Consider the following 16,773-nt stretch of genomic DNA (forward strand, 5'->3'; position numbering starts at 1 on the left):
CCAGTGATCAGATAGCCAATGCGGCTATGCTTCAGCAGTCCAGTGCAGTCCATCGGCTGTAGACAGTGGAAACGCTGCAGTGCCGAGGAGGTCTTTGAAAGAAGAGGTTTTGTTGAACCAGTGACGCCATAGATTACAGGCTGTAACCAATTGATACTGTACACTGATGAGATGATGGGAAATTAAGATGCTTGGCTCGTTTCCCTTTTAACAATATTTACCACTCTTATTCCGTCTTCTTTGAAAAGCCTTTTATTTTCATAATTTTCAAATCACCTGGCTTTTTTCATAAGATTGTTTCACAAATTGCAAACAATATTGAAATAATTTCAAACTGTTTCTTGCATTGTAGGTTTTGGATGTACTTGCAGCCCAGGCATGTGTTGAATGCCTGGAGTCTGCTCATTTAGATACTGATGCTCTATGCCAGCGCTGGCTGATGCAGGTCAAGCGGCTACGAGCCTCTTTGGATTTGATTTGCTCTCAACAGTATAAAGAACGATGCAAGGAAATACTTCGAGGTGTCAGGTAAGATGCTGATGCATTTGTTTTTGTTTGTAAGCCCTTTTATAGATTGGTGATAGATTTGGTGATCTGCCCAGAGTTACCCAGGCCTTTCATGCAGGGTTTGTTAGAATGAGCTCTTACGCGACTTGTGAGAGTTTCAGGCATTGATAAATAACACTTGTACTACAGTCAGAAGATTTTTTTTAAATACTTATATTAAACCTATTAAGGTTAAGGGGAAACTTAAAGTGGGTTTATTCACATTGCAAAGGCCATGTTTTTAACAAGTGAGATGATAATTCAAACCATCTGTTGCTATGTTGCATCTCCCCAATGATGGAAAGAAAGTATGGTGTTGTACAACACATTAACCAAGATTATGTTTTTTAATATTTTAAAGGAAAGAATGGAAGCGCATCAACATCCTCTCATTGTTTGTGGACCACATGCTGCTGGGTTTCCAAAATGATGAGAATCAGCTTAGAACACTGGTACTGAATCAGATTCAAACCTTAAACAAGGTTAGTAGACTTTTATTTTGCAAAATATTCTCAATAGAAACATAAATAAGCAGTGGAGCCTACATTAATTCTTTCTTTACCTTGAGAAGAGTTTTGGTGTTGAATAAGTATCTTCACACTTATGGTAGATGTTACATTTCACTTTTATATAAAAAAAAAAATTGAAAACACAATGATGAATATTGTTTTTTTACTCCAATGTTTTTGGCCCATTCTAAAGGTTCTGGAGGGAAATTCTGATGTGAAATCAATGAAGGCTTTTCGAGCTGTGATTGAAATACTAAGTTCATGTAAGCAGGGGGCAAGTGATCAGCTTTTCAGGTAGGAGGTAGTTTATTATTCTTTATAAAATACTTCGGAATGTTATTTTGTTGCACTTCATTGAATTATCAATCCCTTTTTATTTTGATAAAGGTTTGGACTTCAATGTGAGGTATGCACAAGGGAGCCTCAGGACCCTGTAAAGCTGCCATGCCATCACATGATCTGCTTAACATGCGTCAGGGCAAGCATTGATGCAGGACAGACTTCTTGTCCCAAATGCAGGCAGCAGTTACCAAATGACTTTCAGCCACATGTCTCTGAAGAGATCAGGTAAGTTTAAAAAAAGAAAGAAAACGATGTACCATTTATTCTTACAGTATATGATGCATTATCTTTTATTTCATTCATTCTATAATGGAACAACTGTCACAAAAAACAATTAACACCTGTAACAATCCAAGGGTAAAATTAAGTCTTTCAGGAGCCAAGATAAATTACACAAAAGCCATTTTAGAGCTTATAGGTTCAGCTGTTCATTTTATATAAGCTATTATGAACTTGTTTGTTTGCCTTTACTCATTGCAAGAGGCTTTTTTAGACTGTACACTTTCTACCGATGGCACCCAAGGATTGTTCTATTGTGTATACACCTAACCTGGCTTTTGCATGTCCAGTCATGGTATATAGTACCATTGCTTTCCATTTGATGGGTGTGAACAGGTGTGTCTCAGTGGATGTTACTGTGAATTACTCAGAAAACAAACAGTGGAATGTAAACTGAAGCAAGAAGTCATTATGTTGGGGATCATTTGATTAATTTTAGAATAAACATGGATAGAATGCCATCACTCTAACTTTTACACATTTTTATGTTGCATTTTTTGTAACTCTTCAGGGTTTCTTTGAGGAAAAATGCAGAATTCAGTCGGCGTTGCAATGGCTTCTTCATTGATCTGCTCTCCACTGTGTGCTTTAAAGACAACACTCCACCAGAAACACATGTGATCACCCACCTGTTGTCCTACCTGATTATTGAGACAGGTACTTTTAATTTAGAGCTCAGAGAATATCTAACTAAATATCATGTATTGTATACTATTGCCTTCCTTTTTGTTCTGATCCCTTCTCTTCCAATGAACCCGGTTTTGTCTGACTATGTAAATTTGATAATTTTGTACATTTTGTGCAAGCAGTATTTTGACAATAATTTATATTTCTTTTATCCCAGTTGTTTTATATGTTGTCACTAATATTTACATTAAATCATCTTTCAAAACTAGAACATAAACAGATACACACCAAAGATCTGTCACCTTTTGACGAGTCCCCAGATAAAAACCCAGTCGTGCGATCCGTGATCCTCAAGCTGCTGCTGAAGTTCAGGTAGGCAACTAAATAAAACAAATGCACTTAAATTATTAGCTGGCAGATATACATACATATCAGCTCCATCAGCAGTATTTCAGAGGATTTTGATTTCATTGCTGCTTCTATCAATTTAGGAATGTGGTTGTACAAAAAATGTCTTAATAGATTTAAAAGGCGGGCTAGGCAGTATTATTTTGGCATGTTAAACCTTTCACATGTCTGTCGTAAACCCCAATCACCAGAAGAGCCCGGGTGTATGCACACCTCTTACAGTAACCCGTAGTAGTACTAGTCATTTGTCATTAATTTCAAACATCCTCACAATCATGATTTTAATCCCAATGCTGTTATACGGTAACAAATTTACCGCAAGTTTTAACCTCAAACTTGTGGAAAACAGCAGCAGGTGAACAGACAAAAAGGTAAAAAGTGGGTTAAAATGGCACACCATGCGGCATTCAAACAATTTAAATGTTTTGACCCTACTCACCACAGGTATGAGGTTTTAACAAAGTCTTGTGCAGGACAATAAGCAGGACAAACTGTAAGAAAGCATATCATAAAAGACTGAGAAGACATTACATTACATTGCATTTAGCTGACGCTTTTATCCAAAGCGACTTACAATAAGTGCGTTCGTCCAACAAAATACAACTTGAAGAAAACAGAATCATATAAGTACATCAGGTTTCATAGAGCAAAAACATTTCAAGTGCTACTCAACTGGCTTTAGAAAAGCCAGTCCTTTATTAGTATAAAAGTGCTTCGTTAATAGTTCTATCGCTCGAAGTGGAGTCGAAAGAGATGAGTTTTCAGTTTGTATCCAATGTATCCATGTATTACAAATGGACTGCCTACCTGTACCACCAACCATGACAGACAGGGCCAACAGGTGCCTTGTAAATGTCCCCTCTGTGGGACTAATAAAGGTGTTCTGATTCTGATTGCCAGCCCTAATGGGGGGAGTGGTTGGGGGAGGAGTCAGGCCTTGAGCTGCATTCAAGAGCACTGCACTCTTTGAGATAATTTCCCACCACACACCCACCAAAGATTAGATTTTCTAAAGCCTGAAAACAGAGCCAAAATTAGGTTGAGGAATACATTTTTCTCCACTTGACACTTGAATTGCAATCGAATATTGATTTATTTTCACCTTGCAAAGAACTTCTGCATTTTACAAAACATATGATAAACCTAACTGTGTTTCAGCTTCGACGAAGTCCAGGAATATTTGCAGCAGCATTTGTCATCTGTTGAAGAAAGCAGATTTGTCCATGAGGATGATAAAGCAGAGCTGTATGCTTTGTACATAAACTGCTTGGAGGTAAAACATATTTTAAATATTTAAAATGTCATTTAATATTTCATAACATTTCAAAATGCTTCACAAATAAATTGGTTTACCACGAAGCATGATAAGACTAGCTGTGAGAGTCTATAGTAAGTTTTAGCTCCAAAAAGTCATTTTCACATTTCACAACCAATATTTATTTAACTCATGCTCCTTTTACTTTTTTTGTTTTTGTAGGACTCCATGTGGGAGAAGATGCCTCTGGAAGGCTACGCAGATTTAGAAGTGAAGCCATTTTACAATGATGAAACACAATTCCTACACTTCTTTTTGACTGAAGTCAACTCTGTTCCAGCAACAGTGTCTATTCAACATCTGCAGCACATTGCACGATTGCGTCTTTCGCTCACCATGGCTGCCCAGCTCATCAGTGACGATCTGTGTGGTAAGAGATAGAAACATTTCTGCCGGCAGTTTAAATTGGTTTAACAAATAAATACATAATAAAATGTTGGACTATGTTGCTGTTGCAGAGAGAAAACTCCCAGATGGATCAGAAGATTTCCTGAAAATGGTGATTAAAGTCTGTGAGGACAGTGGGAATGATTGGTACCGCATTTACCTGATCCGCAAACTCAGTGAATGGCAGGGTGTGGAGTCCGTCCAGACTCTTGTCAAACAACCGGGCTTTAGCTGGCTTTTCCCTAACGATATCCATCAGCAGGTACAACACCATTAAATTGCTATGTTAATACAAAAATGTATGTATACTGTTCACAATTATCGCATGATGCAGGCATTTTATGCATATTCAGGTTTCATTTACATAAATATGCAAGCAGGAAATCTCAAAATCCACAAAATATTCATTCATATGGTTGAATTTGTTTGTTTTGCTCTTCTAACTCGTGTGACCAGAATGTAGATGAAGGCCAGATGGATCAGTATCTTGTGTATGGGGAGGAATACAAGACTATAAGGGATGCAGTGGCCAAGGCAGTAGTGGACTGTAATGTCGAGCAGATAGAAGACGTCTGCGAGGTATTTTAAACTTTTCAGTTTGTACTTGAATGTTGACTTGAACTAAATTCCATCCATCTTCTTCCGCTTGAACTAAATTGAGTGACTTAATGTTCAATGCAATTGACTGAATAATTATAATTGACACACTACATTAAAAAAAAGGAAAATCAACAGATACATAGAAGGTCAAGTATATAGATTTATATATTTTAAAAACTGGCAAACAAATTATTATGCTTTCATTTTAATTTCCATATACTGGGACCAAACATTCATTCGGTCTGAATAGAAGCTGCTGACTAATACTTTTTGTTTGTCATCCATTGTTTTAGAAATGCACCGCTCCACCAAGAAAGCGAACAATGTTCATTCTCCTGGCTCTTTTTCGAGAGGTTACTACTTTGTACAGATCTGCAAATACTAGCCTTCATCCATCCTCTGAGGTATGAAGAAATTGAATATTATTTTAAACATCAACCCTTTAGCAAACAATAGGAAGCAGCCAAAACTGATGCCTGCACATCAGGAGAATATGATCAAGTTAGAGAAATGGGTTTTCTGTAATACAGCCTAAGATCCCTGATCCCATCTCCAGCAGTTTAAACTCCAGAGACATCAGATATACAACAGTTTTCACAAGCTGATGAGTACTCCTTGTGACAAAAACACTCATTATAATGTGGAATATCAGTGGATTTCTAAATAATGAAAACATATACAAATCGAGAAGTAAAACAATGGAATATCTGTTTCTCTGTGATACAGAAATGAACATTGTCTTGATTACATTTTTTGGGGACTTTTTGTTGATTAGTGCTATTGATCAGCTACCCTTAGCTGATAATGTGGTTTATAATGGTGCTTTAGAAAAAAATTCTAATTGCCACTGTCTATCGTCTTATATCTTCCCCATAGATTTGCCATGCATTTGCAGACCTCATCCAGGGCTCAAGGTATCTATATCAAAAAGAAGTAAGGGATCTTGCCTCAGCCTTGGTTCACAACAGGTTAGGATCCCTGGCCATAACCCATGACCTTACTATTGTGGACAACACTATTATCGAGCTAAACATCCACCTGGCAGCTGTGCTGCTCACTGGAACTCATCTACTGGTGATGCCACTCAAGCAACTTGGTCTGTCTCCTGAAAATATGCAGGTAAACGTGTCATATCTGCCCTTTCTCGATCATTAAAAGTACATTTTACAACTTTGAAGAATACATTTTAAAAGTTCTGTAAATCCATTAATACTTACCTGATACATTGGAATAAAAAAATCTAAATCCAACTGTTTAACGAAAAACTTAAAAATATTTATTTCAAGCCATCTTTAACAATTTATCTTTATTTGCTTTAACAGGCAGCGTTTATACCTACAATGCCTGATGATATGTTAGCTGTTGCCCAGGCAGCCATACAACAAGACTATGGGCAGCTCACTTGGTATGGTAAGTGTGATTCATTCATAATTCAACCAACATTTCAAATTGTATTTTTTGCATCATTTTTTGGATATTTGTATCTTGGTTTGTAAAATAATTTCTCAAAATAAGATTTTCTATTAAAGATGTCTAAATATCTTAAGGTATTCTGTACTGCTCTTGGTTTGCACCATCATAGTTAATGCTAATGGAGTCACATAAACCCACCTACTGATTGTTTGTTTACTTTATCTTCTGTTCCAGTTATACAGATGATTTAAGCATATTTTAACTGTTTAATTGTTTTTCAGTGTGTCCAAATAATCACCCATGCTTTGTTGACGAGGTAAGGTTTTTGAATGCACTTCCTGTAAACTTAACTTCACATCTTTGTGAAGAAATAAATGCATACAGTAGATAGGAACACATATTTGACCTTATATGTTTCCTGCAGTGCGGCCTGCCCATGCAGAGAGGCCGATGTTTGGAGTGTGGACAGGAGGTTGGAGGGGAGCACCATCATCCCTTGCAAGGATTCAAACCGATTAATCTACAGCAGTGAGTGTTATAAAACAGAATAGTAGGGTGAAAATAATATAGGGAGGGATCATTCTAAACTAATGTATAACGATATTTGTTGGCAGAAAAAAAGCAAGGACACAAAGATACTCTTTCAGTTTGGGAATATAGTTGTCAATGTATTGGCAAAATACATGCAAATGTAATTAAATTGAAGTGGAACATTTTGGTAAACACTAGATAAATGACATCCCCAAAGCGACTTTTGTACACTATTTTCATATTTATGGTCCTTTTGTAGAACAATGTCTATTATACTGCCATTGATTTATGTGAAATACTGAAGTTGCAACTATTTCTCCAGAATTCAAACTCCTAACTGAGATATTTAGAGTCTGTTTAAGATTGTCATTCAATTGAGAGAAGCAACACTAGAGTAATCATATGTGACTATGTTCAAGCCATTTATTAAATAGTTGTAATACCAAATGTCATGTAGACTTCTGCTGTGCAGATGTAAACAACTCCCCCGGGCATACTAACTGACTGACCAATGCTGTAATTTGTTGTTCTAGGGATCGCACAAGGCCTGGCCACATCCTAGGAGACCCTGAGCAGGGAAACAACACAGACACTAAAAACATGTCTCTGAGTCCATTTACGCTGATTAGGCTGGTTACACATCTGGCCATGTTGCTTGGGACCTCAGAGAAGTCCCAGGTGAGTTGCTCTAAAAATAAGATGTCAATTATAGTGAAATGCAATTGTGCACTGTTGGGTAATTTGTTGAATAGTTAGCACGATATTTCAGAGTTGATATTGTCTGTACAGTAGCTAGGATATACACAAATGATATCCAAATAGCGATCTCTGCAAAATAGATATAAAACACTACTAATTTGCCTGTTCTTTTAAATCTGACTACCACATGTCCACTCTCTGTTATTTTAGTTTGTCCAGCGCATCATCCAGCCACCAGTGGAGGATGTTTGTATGTTTCTCAGTCTTCACATAATAAAGGATCTGGATCAGCTTTCACAGGCTCTTGGAAGAGGAGCTGACGACATGGTTACAACTGTCCACTTGGTGATCAGATCTCTGCAAGACCTAGTACAGCCCAGTCTATGTAAGATTAAGATTAACCTTTATTAATCCCCAAAGGGGAAATTCTGTTTTGAATTCACACAAAGTACAGTACACAGTACACATACTCATTGCTATACAGGTATATACAAACACATGGTACCAGGGAGTAGTTGCCATACTCAACGAGTACTCACCTCTGCAGTGCTCAGGAGGTGAACTGACACCAGTTCCACACTCGCAGTTACGAGGCCAAGTCCCTACAGACTGAGCCACTGCTGCCCCAAGCACTCCACAGTCAGTCACTGACTGAACATAATGTTTGATAAGGCTGCTTAATATCACAGTTTCAGGGCATGTTCTGCTCCTGTCACACTTGATTCACTGCAGCCTTGTTTTTCTCTGCAATATAAGTCCTGCACCTCTATCAAAACAATCATCATGTCTAAAAGTAGAGAAAAATCTCAAATGTATTTTGTGAAATAGTCATAATGTCTTTTGTCATAAAAAGAAAATAAAAAATTGCAGGTTGAATTTTTTTAGGCTTAGACATTATGACTTCTTGTATTCATGGGGGATGAAAGAACCCATCCCAAATTCTGATACAATTCAGAAATATAGAAACAAAAATATGGTCTTACATTGACTAAATCTGTAAGATACACAGAGAAAACTGTATTTGTATGAAAGGAGCGTACTATTTATGAATGTTTCTGTTTATATATTTAAGTATTTTAAGCTGTAGAGAACAAAATGCATGCTTGATTTTACATAATGCCTTTTGTTTGACTTTGACTAGCTGGAATTGATCCTAACCTAACAACCAAAGCATCCAGAAACATCTGGGAGACTACTGTGGCTGCTGATATTATGACACCACTGTTGAGGGTAACACCTTTTACCTTTTTCCAGTAGATTCTTCTTTTCAACTTAAGAGTGACGATTAAGGTTTTTATAAATTGAAAATAGGCAGTTAGACTCATATGTAGTCTAGTCATGAATGTTATTATGTGAGTAATGTTTTTATAATAATACACTCATTATGTTTAATTTTAAACTGCTTCTCTTAATATTCTGATATGTATTCAACATGCTGATGTTTTGGTTGTTTTCTTGCTTCATACAAATGTTTCCATTGCTGCAGTAAACTCTATCTCAACTACCATAAATATTTTGTGTCAAGGATCTTGATCGACTCCTACAAGAAGCCAAGGGCAGCATTAGAACCGACTCCCGTGTATCCTCCAACTTCATCATGAGGGCAAACTTCGGTGATGATTGTACTTTCCTGACGTCGCTACCGCAGGGGTCTCAGGTCCACAGCTCAGCGGTGTGGAGCTGCAGGGAGAGGCTCTCGTTGCTCAGCCTAACACACATCGTGGAGCAGAATGATCAAAAGGAGGAACTTCCGCTACTCTGGAGGTTCCTGCAGAAGGTGAACGTCTTTGCGATGTAAAGATTTATGACAAAATGGCTTTGAAATTACCTCTCTATCAAACAGTTTGATCCAAAGCAAACACTATTAAAACATGTGTTGATATTCATTTCCAAGGGATGATGTTGGATATGTTTTTCACATTGAATTAGAAATATAAAGTTTCCGCTTTTACACAACATTAAAATCGAATTAAATGAGTGGGTTGATTTTTTTAAGAGTGAACATTAAAAGGATGAACTCTTCACATGTTGGACTCTCCTTGACATTTCATTTATGCAAACTTGAGACAGAATGTAAACAATGCCCAAAATATGTTTTATAGTTTTAAAGTATCCATTTGCCATGGGGGAGTTGTTTAATTTGCTTTGGGGTTTCTTCAGGAGAAAGAATTTCGGCAGATTAAGCTCCTTCCAGACATCGTAATCCTGCAAAAACGCTTGGTGAGAATGTTCCAGAACGCAACTGACCAGATAGTGGGCTCCGTTGGAGAGTTCATTGAGAAGCAAACAGGTACAACTTATATTTACCTGAGCTATGTCAAGACTCAAGTCTTGTTTGTTGGACCGACTCTCAGTTGAGGGGGAGGCTTAGTGGGCCAGAAAACAACAAATGTCAAAGTGACATTTCACACAATTAATTTTTTCTTTTCCTCCATCCATATATTGTTTTACTATCTTTATATTTTCAACATATTTTTTTCAGAAATGAAGACGTGGTATGAGAAACACATTAACATCTTTCTGAAGACATGGAATCTGCTCAGAGTGTCTGTAACCAGCAGTAAGTAACGCACTCATCCTCCTGATGGTGTCCCTAATAGATTTCTGATGGAAGCATTTCCACTGGGTGCATTTAAAGAAATGTTATGTCCTCTCCAAAATAGCCATTTTTTCTAACATCGTATTTGTTCCTTCCTATCCTTTGGTATACACTTGGGCCGACGCGCTCACACATCAGACAGAGGTCACATATTTTGTTTGTTTCGTCACTTTTATTTTCCTTTGCTCTGTCATACTTCTTTAGTTATGTTTATCTTCTTTTCACAAATAAATAATAACTTAACTTTACTGTCACTCCGTGCAGCGCAGCATTAAAAACACCGTGTGGCTTCAAACCGAAGAACACAAAAACATCGTCCTAAGGACTCTTATATCATGCCAGCTGATACAATCACAGCAGACCCGGCGCCAGAACAAATCTAAAGGGAGGGCATTGGATTTTCATGGGAGGGCACACAAAACCGTCACGTGCTGCGGTTCTGCGGCACAATATAGCCTATATCAAACAGCAAGGCCAACAGCATTGCGTAAAGACGCACACTTATCGCAAACATACACAAATAAAGGGCAACATAGCAACCACTTTGAAACATTGTGTGCGTGGCAGCACAAACACTGGTAAATCACGAGCAAGGCACACTGGTTACGGATGGCAGCTTCCTCGTCGCTGCACTCCGAGAGAAATAGTAGAGACGGAGACGATGAACTGTTTAGCCCGCCTTGGGCATGGTTTATTTTCCTATGCACTGCACTCGGACATGCTGTGGAGTGAATCGAGTCACCTCTGAGAGGGAGTTGGTTGACAGCTAAAAAAGCTATAATATCAACGACAGCTGACACGTAATAACGGCTCCGTGCCAGCTGATCTGTGCGCACCAAAGTACTCATTTCCTTATTTGTTTCCTCTCGTATCTGTCTCTCTCTCCACAAACTCTCACATGAAATGTGTTCTTTTGATGCGGCATGCATTAGCAGTCCTTTATCAGTCTGTAATGCGTGTTTCCAGTGGCAAAAACCTTTGACAGTAAAAGCCGCATCAGATGAAGACGTAGGCTATTTACTTTAAACTGTCTACAGGGGAAACAATAGGCTGCGTCTGCTTTTAACGAATATTCAAGCCGGTCTGTTGTTGTAGCTACCATGCAGCGACAAAAGTGCGCTTCTTTCCTGAAAACAATCTCCCTGGATAACGATCCAGCTTCACCTGATTGGGTTTATTAACCCCAAGATCATCGCTAACTCAGTCCCGGGGTTTGCCGAGGTCAAGCTTGTGACATTAAGGCGTGCTGCTTCAACGGCAGGTGCAGGGTCGCCAGCAGCGGCTGCAGTTCTTTCATCGCTATTTCGTTTTAATAAATCCTTAGACCTTTTAAGCCAATTTTTGATGTCCATTTTGTAATTCAAACAGAAATGGGAGTCTACAGAATGCACAATAAACAAATCCAGAATATGCGGCAGAGTGTGACGCTGTGATTGGTCTAAATGGGGACGAATCACAACAGACACATGCATTTATTTGACGTAGCCTGCGATTTTTTTGTTGTTGTTCTGACATCACATACATCGTAGCATAAAAGTTCACAGTTTATTTATAATTTAAAAAATAAAATATATATATTTTTTAATTTTTATAAATAATAAACAACGTGTTTATTGGGGGAGGGCAGGAATGTCAAATGGGAGGGCCTGGCCCTCCCACGGCGCCGGGCATGAATCACAGCCTCAATTAGTTGATTGTCAACAAGGGAGTGGAAGTTACTCACACGTGTGGAGAACAAGTATTGAACATATCTTCAATATTCAGTTTCCCTTTCCAATATTTCTTTACACATAATTGAACAATCAATCAAATATTTACCTCAGAATTTTCGCTCATATACTCTCCTAATCTTCTTTTTCTAATGTTGTTGCCGCCTGCTCTAAGTTTAGTTTACATTTTAAATCTAAGGATAGAGGGTGTCGTTTTTCTCATACTGATATTCTGAACAATCTGTGTTGTTGTATTTGCTGTAAAGTGTCTCTACTGTAGGCTATTTTTATTTTATGTACAGCACTTTGGCTCGACCAAAAATCGTTTATAAATGTGCTATATAAATAAAACTTGATTTGATTTGATTAAATGTAACTCAATAGTGCATTTGCAACCAAAGCAATGCAATTGCGATTGTTCCACATGTCTATTAAGCACACTACTTTGTTATGTTGTTTGCATTTACACTGTAATGAAGTACTTCTACTACAATATAAGAACTTTGATACTCAACATTGAGATTGCTCTATTCATAAAAGAAGAGTTAACATTCAGCATTGTGATTCTTCTCACACGCAACAAACATTGATTTCAAATAGCTGTTTTAGGAAGAGAGCTCAGCTATCAGTGGCCAAAAATAAAACATATTTATTTAGGGCAGCAGTGATTGATTGAACCATGTGAATGAAATATTGCATCGACCACATAATTGCACATTGTTTAGTAAGATATAATCAATCATGTATATCTTCTTTCAAACTTACAGGTGAGTTGAAGATCCCAGATGAATTTTGCAGCCAAGATTTGAACCTGGACAGCGACTTGCAGTACCTCTTGCCCCGGCGGCAGGGACCAGGTCTGTGTGCCACCGGTCTGGTCAGCTACCTGGTGGCGCTACACAATGAGCTGGTGAACGCTGTGGATAGTCTGACCGGGGAGGACAGCAGGTACAAAACCTAAATGGAGCTACAAAATATATTAAATATAACGTTTTCATTCAGAGTGTTATTTCTTAACCATAAAGTTTGTCATTGTACTTTAAAGGATACGTTTCTTACTCTAAACAATATTCAGGCGCCCATATGAACATTAAAAGAGGTTTTACTTGCTCAAAGTAGTTTTCCTGTACATACGGGCCATTAAATAGCTATATGGGTGACAAAATACACCTTAATGATCCTCAAACATTGTTGAGTGCACTTTTTGTCTACTAGTGGACTACACTTTGGAAAATATTATCTTCAAATAAATGCATGCAATGATATTTGTTTTGTGATGTTTTTGTCACCCAGCAGTTACAGAGTGAGTGTGGCAGAGCTAAGGGAGCAGCATGTGATCAGCTATGAGCTTGAGAAGGACCTACTTCCTCTGGTGTTATCCAACTGCCAGTACAGCTTGGAATGTGGACATGAGACAATAACACAATATGACCTGCCCATGATCCAGCAGCAGATCATCACCCGCTTCCTGCAGGGAAAACCCCTCATCACCCGCACAGTGAGTTCACACAGCTTAGGGCACAGTCAGGGCAAATAGAGATGCACTGGTCAAAACTGGCGGGTTGTCAGCTAACATCAGCCATGACGTGTGGCTGGACGTTCTGCCCCATATAGTAAATCATAATGTTTTCTGCTCAAATGTTCATATGGTTGACACATGATTTTGAACACAGACTATCATAACACATCGTGTAACATTGGACGCTCTCTGTCCTCACTGAATCCATTTATTATTCACCTCTGTTATTTCAAGTAAAAAACACTTACCCTGTGTTTGTATGCTACCAATTATAAGGTTTGAGATCAGAATCGAAAAATCGACTTTTTGAAAAATCAATAATTGCAATTGGTGCATCTCTAAAAAAACTATAAATGGACACACAAGCTTAACTAGCCCTTTACAGTCTAGGAGGAACAGACCACAGCATGCCTCGCAAAAGCCAAACCAATACAGACCCTTTGACAGGAGACACATTATTTTGACTTGGTTTGTTATAGGCTGTCATATTATGTTTTACTCATGGCTAAGCAAATCTCATTCATAACTATTTTTGTGGCTTACAACACAGTAAGACATGTTCACCAAGCAGATTGTGACATTGTATTTAACTGTTCCGTTATTATGTGCTCTGTGTTGCCTGACTTATTTTACAGTATCAAATCCCTGCTTCACTAAACTAATTGTATTTGTATGCTTTATTCTAGGGAGTTCCGACTCTGATCAACACACAAGAGAGAGACTATGAAACCATGTTCAAGACTGTTAAAGGAAAAGTACATCAGGTATTAAGTTATATATTAGGTCACCTAATAAAATCACACGTTTCTTTTACATGCATTTAAGAAAAGGCTTTTTAATGATGTAAAAATGTTTACATTAACAATTGATTGATGATTTAGTTTTCTCATTAAGCATCAGAAAATAATAATAAATAAAAAAATATATATAAAAAATAAAGGAAATTGTAGATATCCAATTCGCAATGATATAAACAGAAGGAAGGCAAATCATCTCAATGGTACAATCTGAAACTAAAGATTATTTTTGTTATAGTTCATTGATATATCTCGTTATTTAAGTGTTAATCGTTTACAATTTCTGCTGATTCATTTTCTTTAAAATTTCACTGTAAAATTAATTAATATAAGACAAACACAGATAATTACATTCCTTTAAAGTGCTACTTTAACCTTTTTATTATAGCTTATAATATATAGTCGGTATTATATCTTGGAGGTCATTCTTAGGTAGATATTTAAACATTTAGTTAATTCTCACCATGACATTTGAAAGTTCAACATATAAATACAGAAAACATATATTTGCAGTAGATTATGGCTTCAGGCTCTATTCATACGCTGTTATCTTTCAGGCCACTCTGTCCTCTCTGACTCGGAACGCATTGTCCAGAGAGCTGGACTCCTACAGTGAGGTGTGTGAGGCACTCAAGATCGCTGAGCTGCTCCTGGGTTTCCTCTCAATGACTGGTGGGGACCCCATGATGTCACTGGTCACTTACCTCCAGGATATCTTGAAGATGGTTCAACGCATCGATAAACACATATTGCAGGTGCATATGCAGCCTCTATTTCTGGAGCGATAGTTAAGGTTTCCCTTAGCTTAAGAAAGGTTACTTTATGTCAGTACAAATTGGGCGACAATCACTTCCATTCTAAGCACATAAATAGGATGCTTTGCTTCAGTGTTCATTTGGTTCACAACTATTGTTTTAAGACTGACTTCAAAATGTGTAAAAGTCACCATTAATGCATACTTTTCGGGGTTGTTGGACAAAACAGCTCTCAAAACAAACTTAACATGCCACTTTACTGAATAATTTATCATTTCACTAACCTTAATAATCTACACAAGAAAAACTGACATTTGAAACATTAAAGAAAATATTTATTAAATAATATCAATCATCCAAATAAAGTGGAAATAAGGTAAACATTGAATATAGAGCTTCTAAAAAACGTGTCTTATCCTAAATACATTGCCAAAACCTAAAAACACAAGAAAACTATAGATTAAGTAAAAAGAAAAAAAGATGTATAAAGATTCATTGTGTGCTTTCAAAGTGTATAAGACAGCCTCTTAACTGTGCTGTGTTATTTCTTCAGGCTCTGGGCAGATGCAATCTCAGACACTGTGTTTCTCTGTGGCAACTCCTCTCCTCCCTCAGATCGGAAAACATGCTGCGTCTCAAAAGGGTAAGTGTTAATCTTGTTGCGTTTATGGGGCTGGGTTAAGGATCAAATAAGAGCACTGAATAGAAAATCACTAAAAAGAAAACCTGGGCACTAGCTTCATGTCTTTTGCCATTATGTTCCATTTATAAATATTGCAGTCCACTACGCCTGTTTATCAAAGAATACTATTTATTTTTGGGCTAATTTCAGAGTGTACTTCAAACAAGATATTTCACTCAGAATATACAGTGTAATTTAACACAAACAAAATACCTCACCCCATGTTTCTATAAAAAGGAGCCCTTTTCGGGGTATCCGTCAGAGTACCTGATGCCGCTGACAGAGGAAAACAAGACTGAGCTGAAAGGCTTCGTGTCCAGAGGAAATGTGGACCGATGGCTTCTTGAGATGCACGAGTTCCTCCTGCTGAATCTGGGCCGGCCAAGGGCCATCGGTGACTTCAAACCAGCCTGGAGGTAATCCTGATAAACTACATATGTAGTTGTTAATGCAACTGTTCCTCCCAATATCCCTGAAAATATTATGGTCAGTTCTGACAAATATTATGCAGCCAAACATCGTTTGAATTCACTTTTCATCCCAACGTAGATCTTGTGCAAGATACATTTCAAATATGTCAATATTTAGAATAATGCAGCTTTAAAAAACATGGGATCTTATGCTTGAAAATGTCAATCAATTCAAAAGAAATGTTGACACATATCTCTAGATTGTGCATTGCCCCTTCCTACATATATGACAATGTCTACATTCAATTCTTCAAATTAAAGTTATCTTAATGCTTTCTTGATAATGACTGTGGTATTTGTTGAATTCATTAATCAAGAGTCCATTACTATCACGCTTTGTTAAATACAGTAGTGTTTGAGTAGATGTATCCTTGGTTTAGGTATTAAAGATATCCTCAACTGGCCTGTGTTGTACTGATGTACCCTACTGGCACAATTAACCTAGTAAAAATATTACATTTAAAAAAGAAATAAGCCCTCAGAATGTAGTAGTCCCTTAATAGGGAAACAAATATATATTTTGAACTTGCTTAATTAATTCACATCGTTTTGGTTCAATTAATGTTTACAAACTTGAACAGCCTTG

General features: G+C 37.5%; 1 protein-coding gene across 1 annotated transcript in view; it reads left to right on the plus strand.

The window, feature by feature from the left end:
* Positions 1-16,773, plus strand: part of LOC117537038 (E3 ubiquitin-protein ligase rnf213-alpha-like) — a 55,834-nt gene that overhangs the window by 36,668 nt on the left and 2,393 nt on the right. The window contains 27 exon segments of the mRNA XM_034202245.1: positions 353-528; positions 908-1,028; positions 1,249-1,349; positions 1,443-1,622; positions 2,188-2,333; positions 2,573-2,675; positions 3,870-3,984; positions 4,189-4,396; positions 4,485-4,675; positions 4,870-4,992; positions 5,307-5,417; positions 5,890-6,132; positions 6,336-6,423; positions 6,708-6,742; positions 6,851-6,954; positions 7,491-7,635; positions 7,867-8,041; positions 8,798-8,886; positions 9,182-9,433; positions 9,817-9,946; positions 10,139-10,216; positions 12,732-12,912; positions 13,258-13,462; positions 14,170-14,247; positions 14,838-15,035; positions 15,589-15,678; positions 15,955-16,133. Coding sequence (XP_034058136.1) covers positions 353-528; positions 908-1,028; positions 1,249-1,349; positions 1,443-1,622; positions 2,188-2,333; positions 2,573-2,675; positions 3,870-3,984; positions 4,189-4,396; positions 4,485-4,675; positions 4,870-4,992; positions 5,307-5,417; positions 5,890-6,132; positions 6,336-6,423; positions 6,708-6,742; positions 6,851-6,954; positions 7,491-7,635; positions 7,867-8,041; positions 8,798-8,886; positions 9,182-9,433; positions 9,817-9,946; positions 10,139-10,216; positions 12,732-12,912; positions 13,258-13,462; positions 14,170-14,247; positions 14,838-15,035; positions 15,589-15,678; positions 15,955-16,133 — 3,845 coding nt within the window.

Source organism: Gymnodraco acuticeps, unplaced genomic scaffold, assembly GCF_902827175.1.
Source record: "Gymnodraco acuticeps unplaced genomic scaffold, fGymAcu1.1, whole genome shotgun sequence".
NCBI classification, from domain to species: Eukaryota; Metazoa; Chordata; class Actinopteri; order Perciformes; family Bathydraconidae; genus Gymnodraco; species Gymnodraco acuticeps.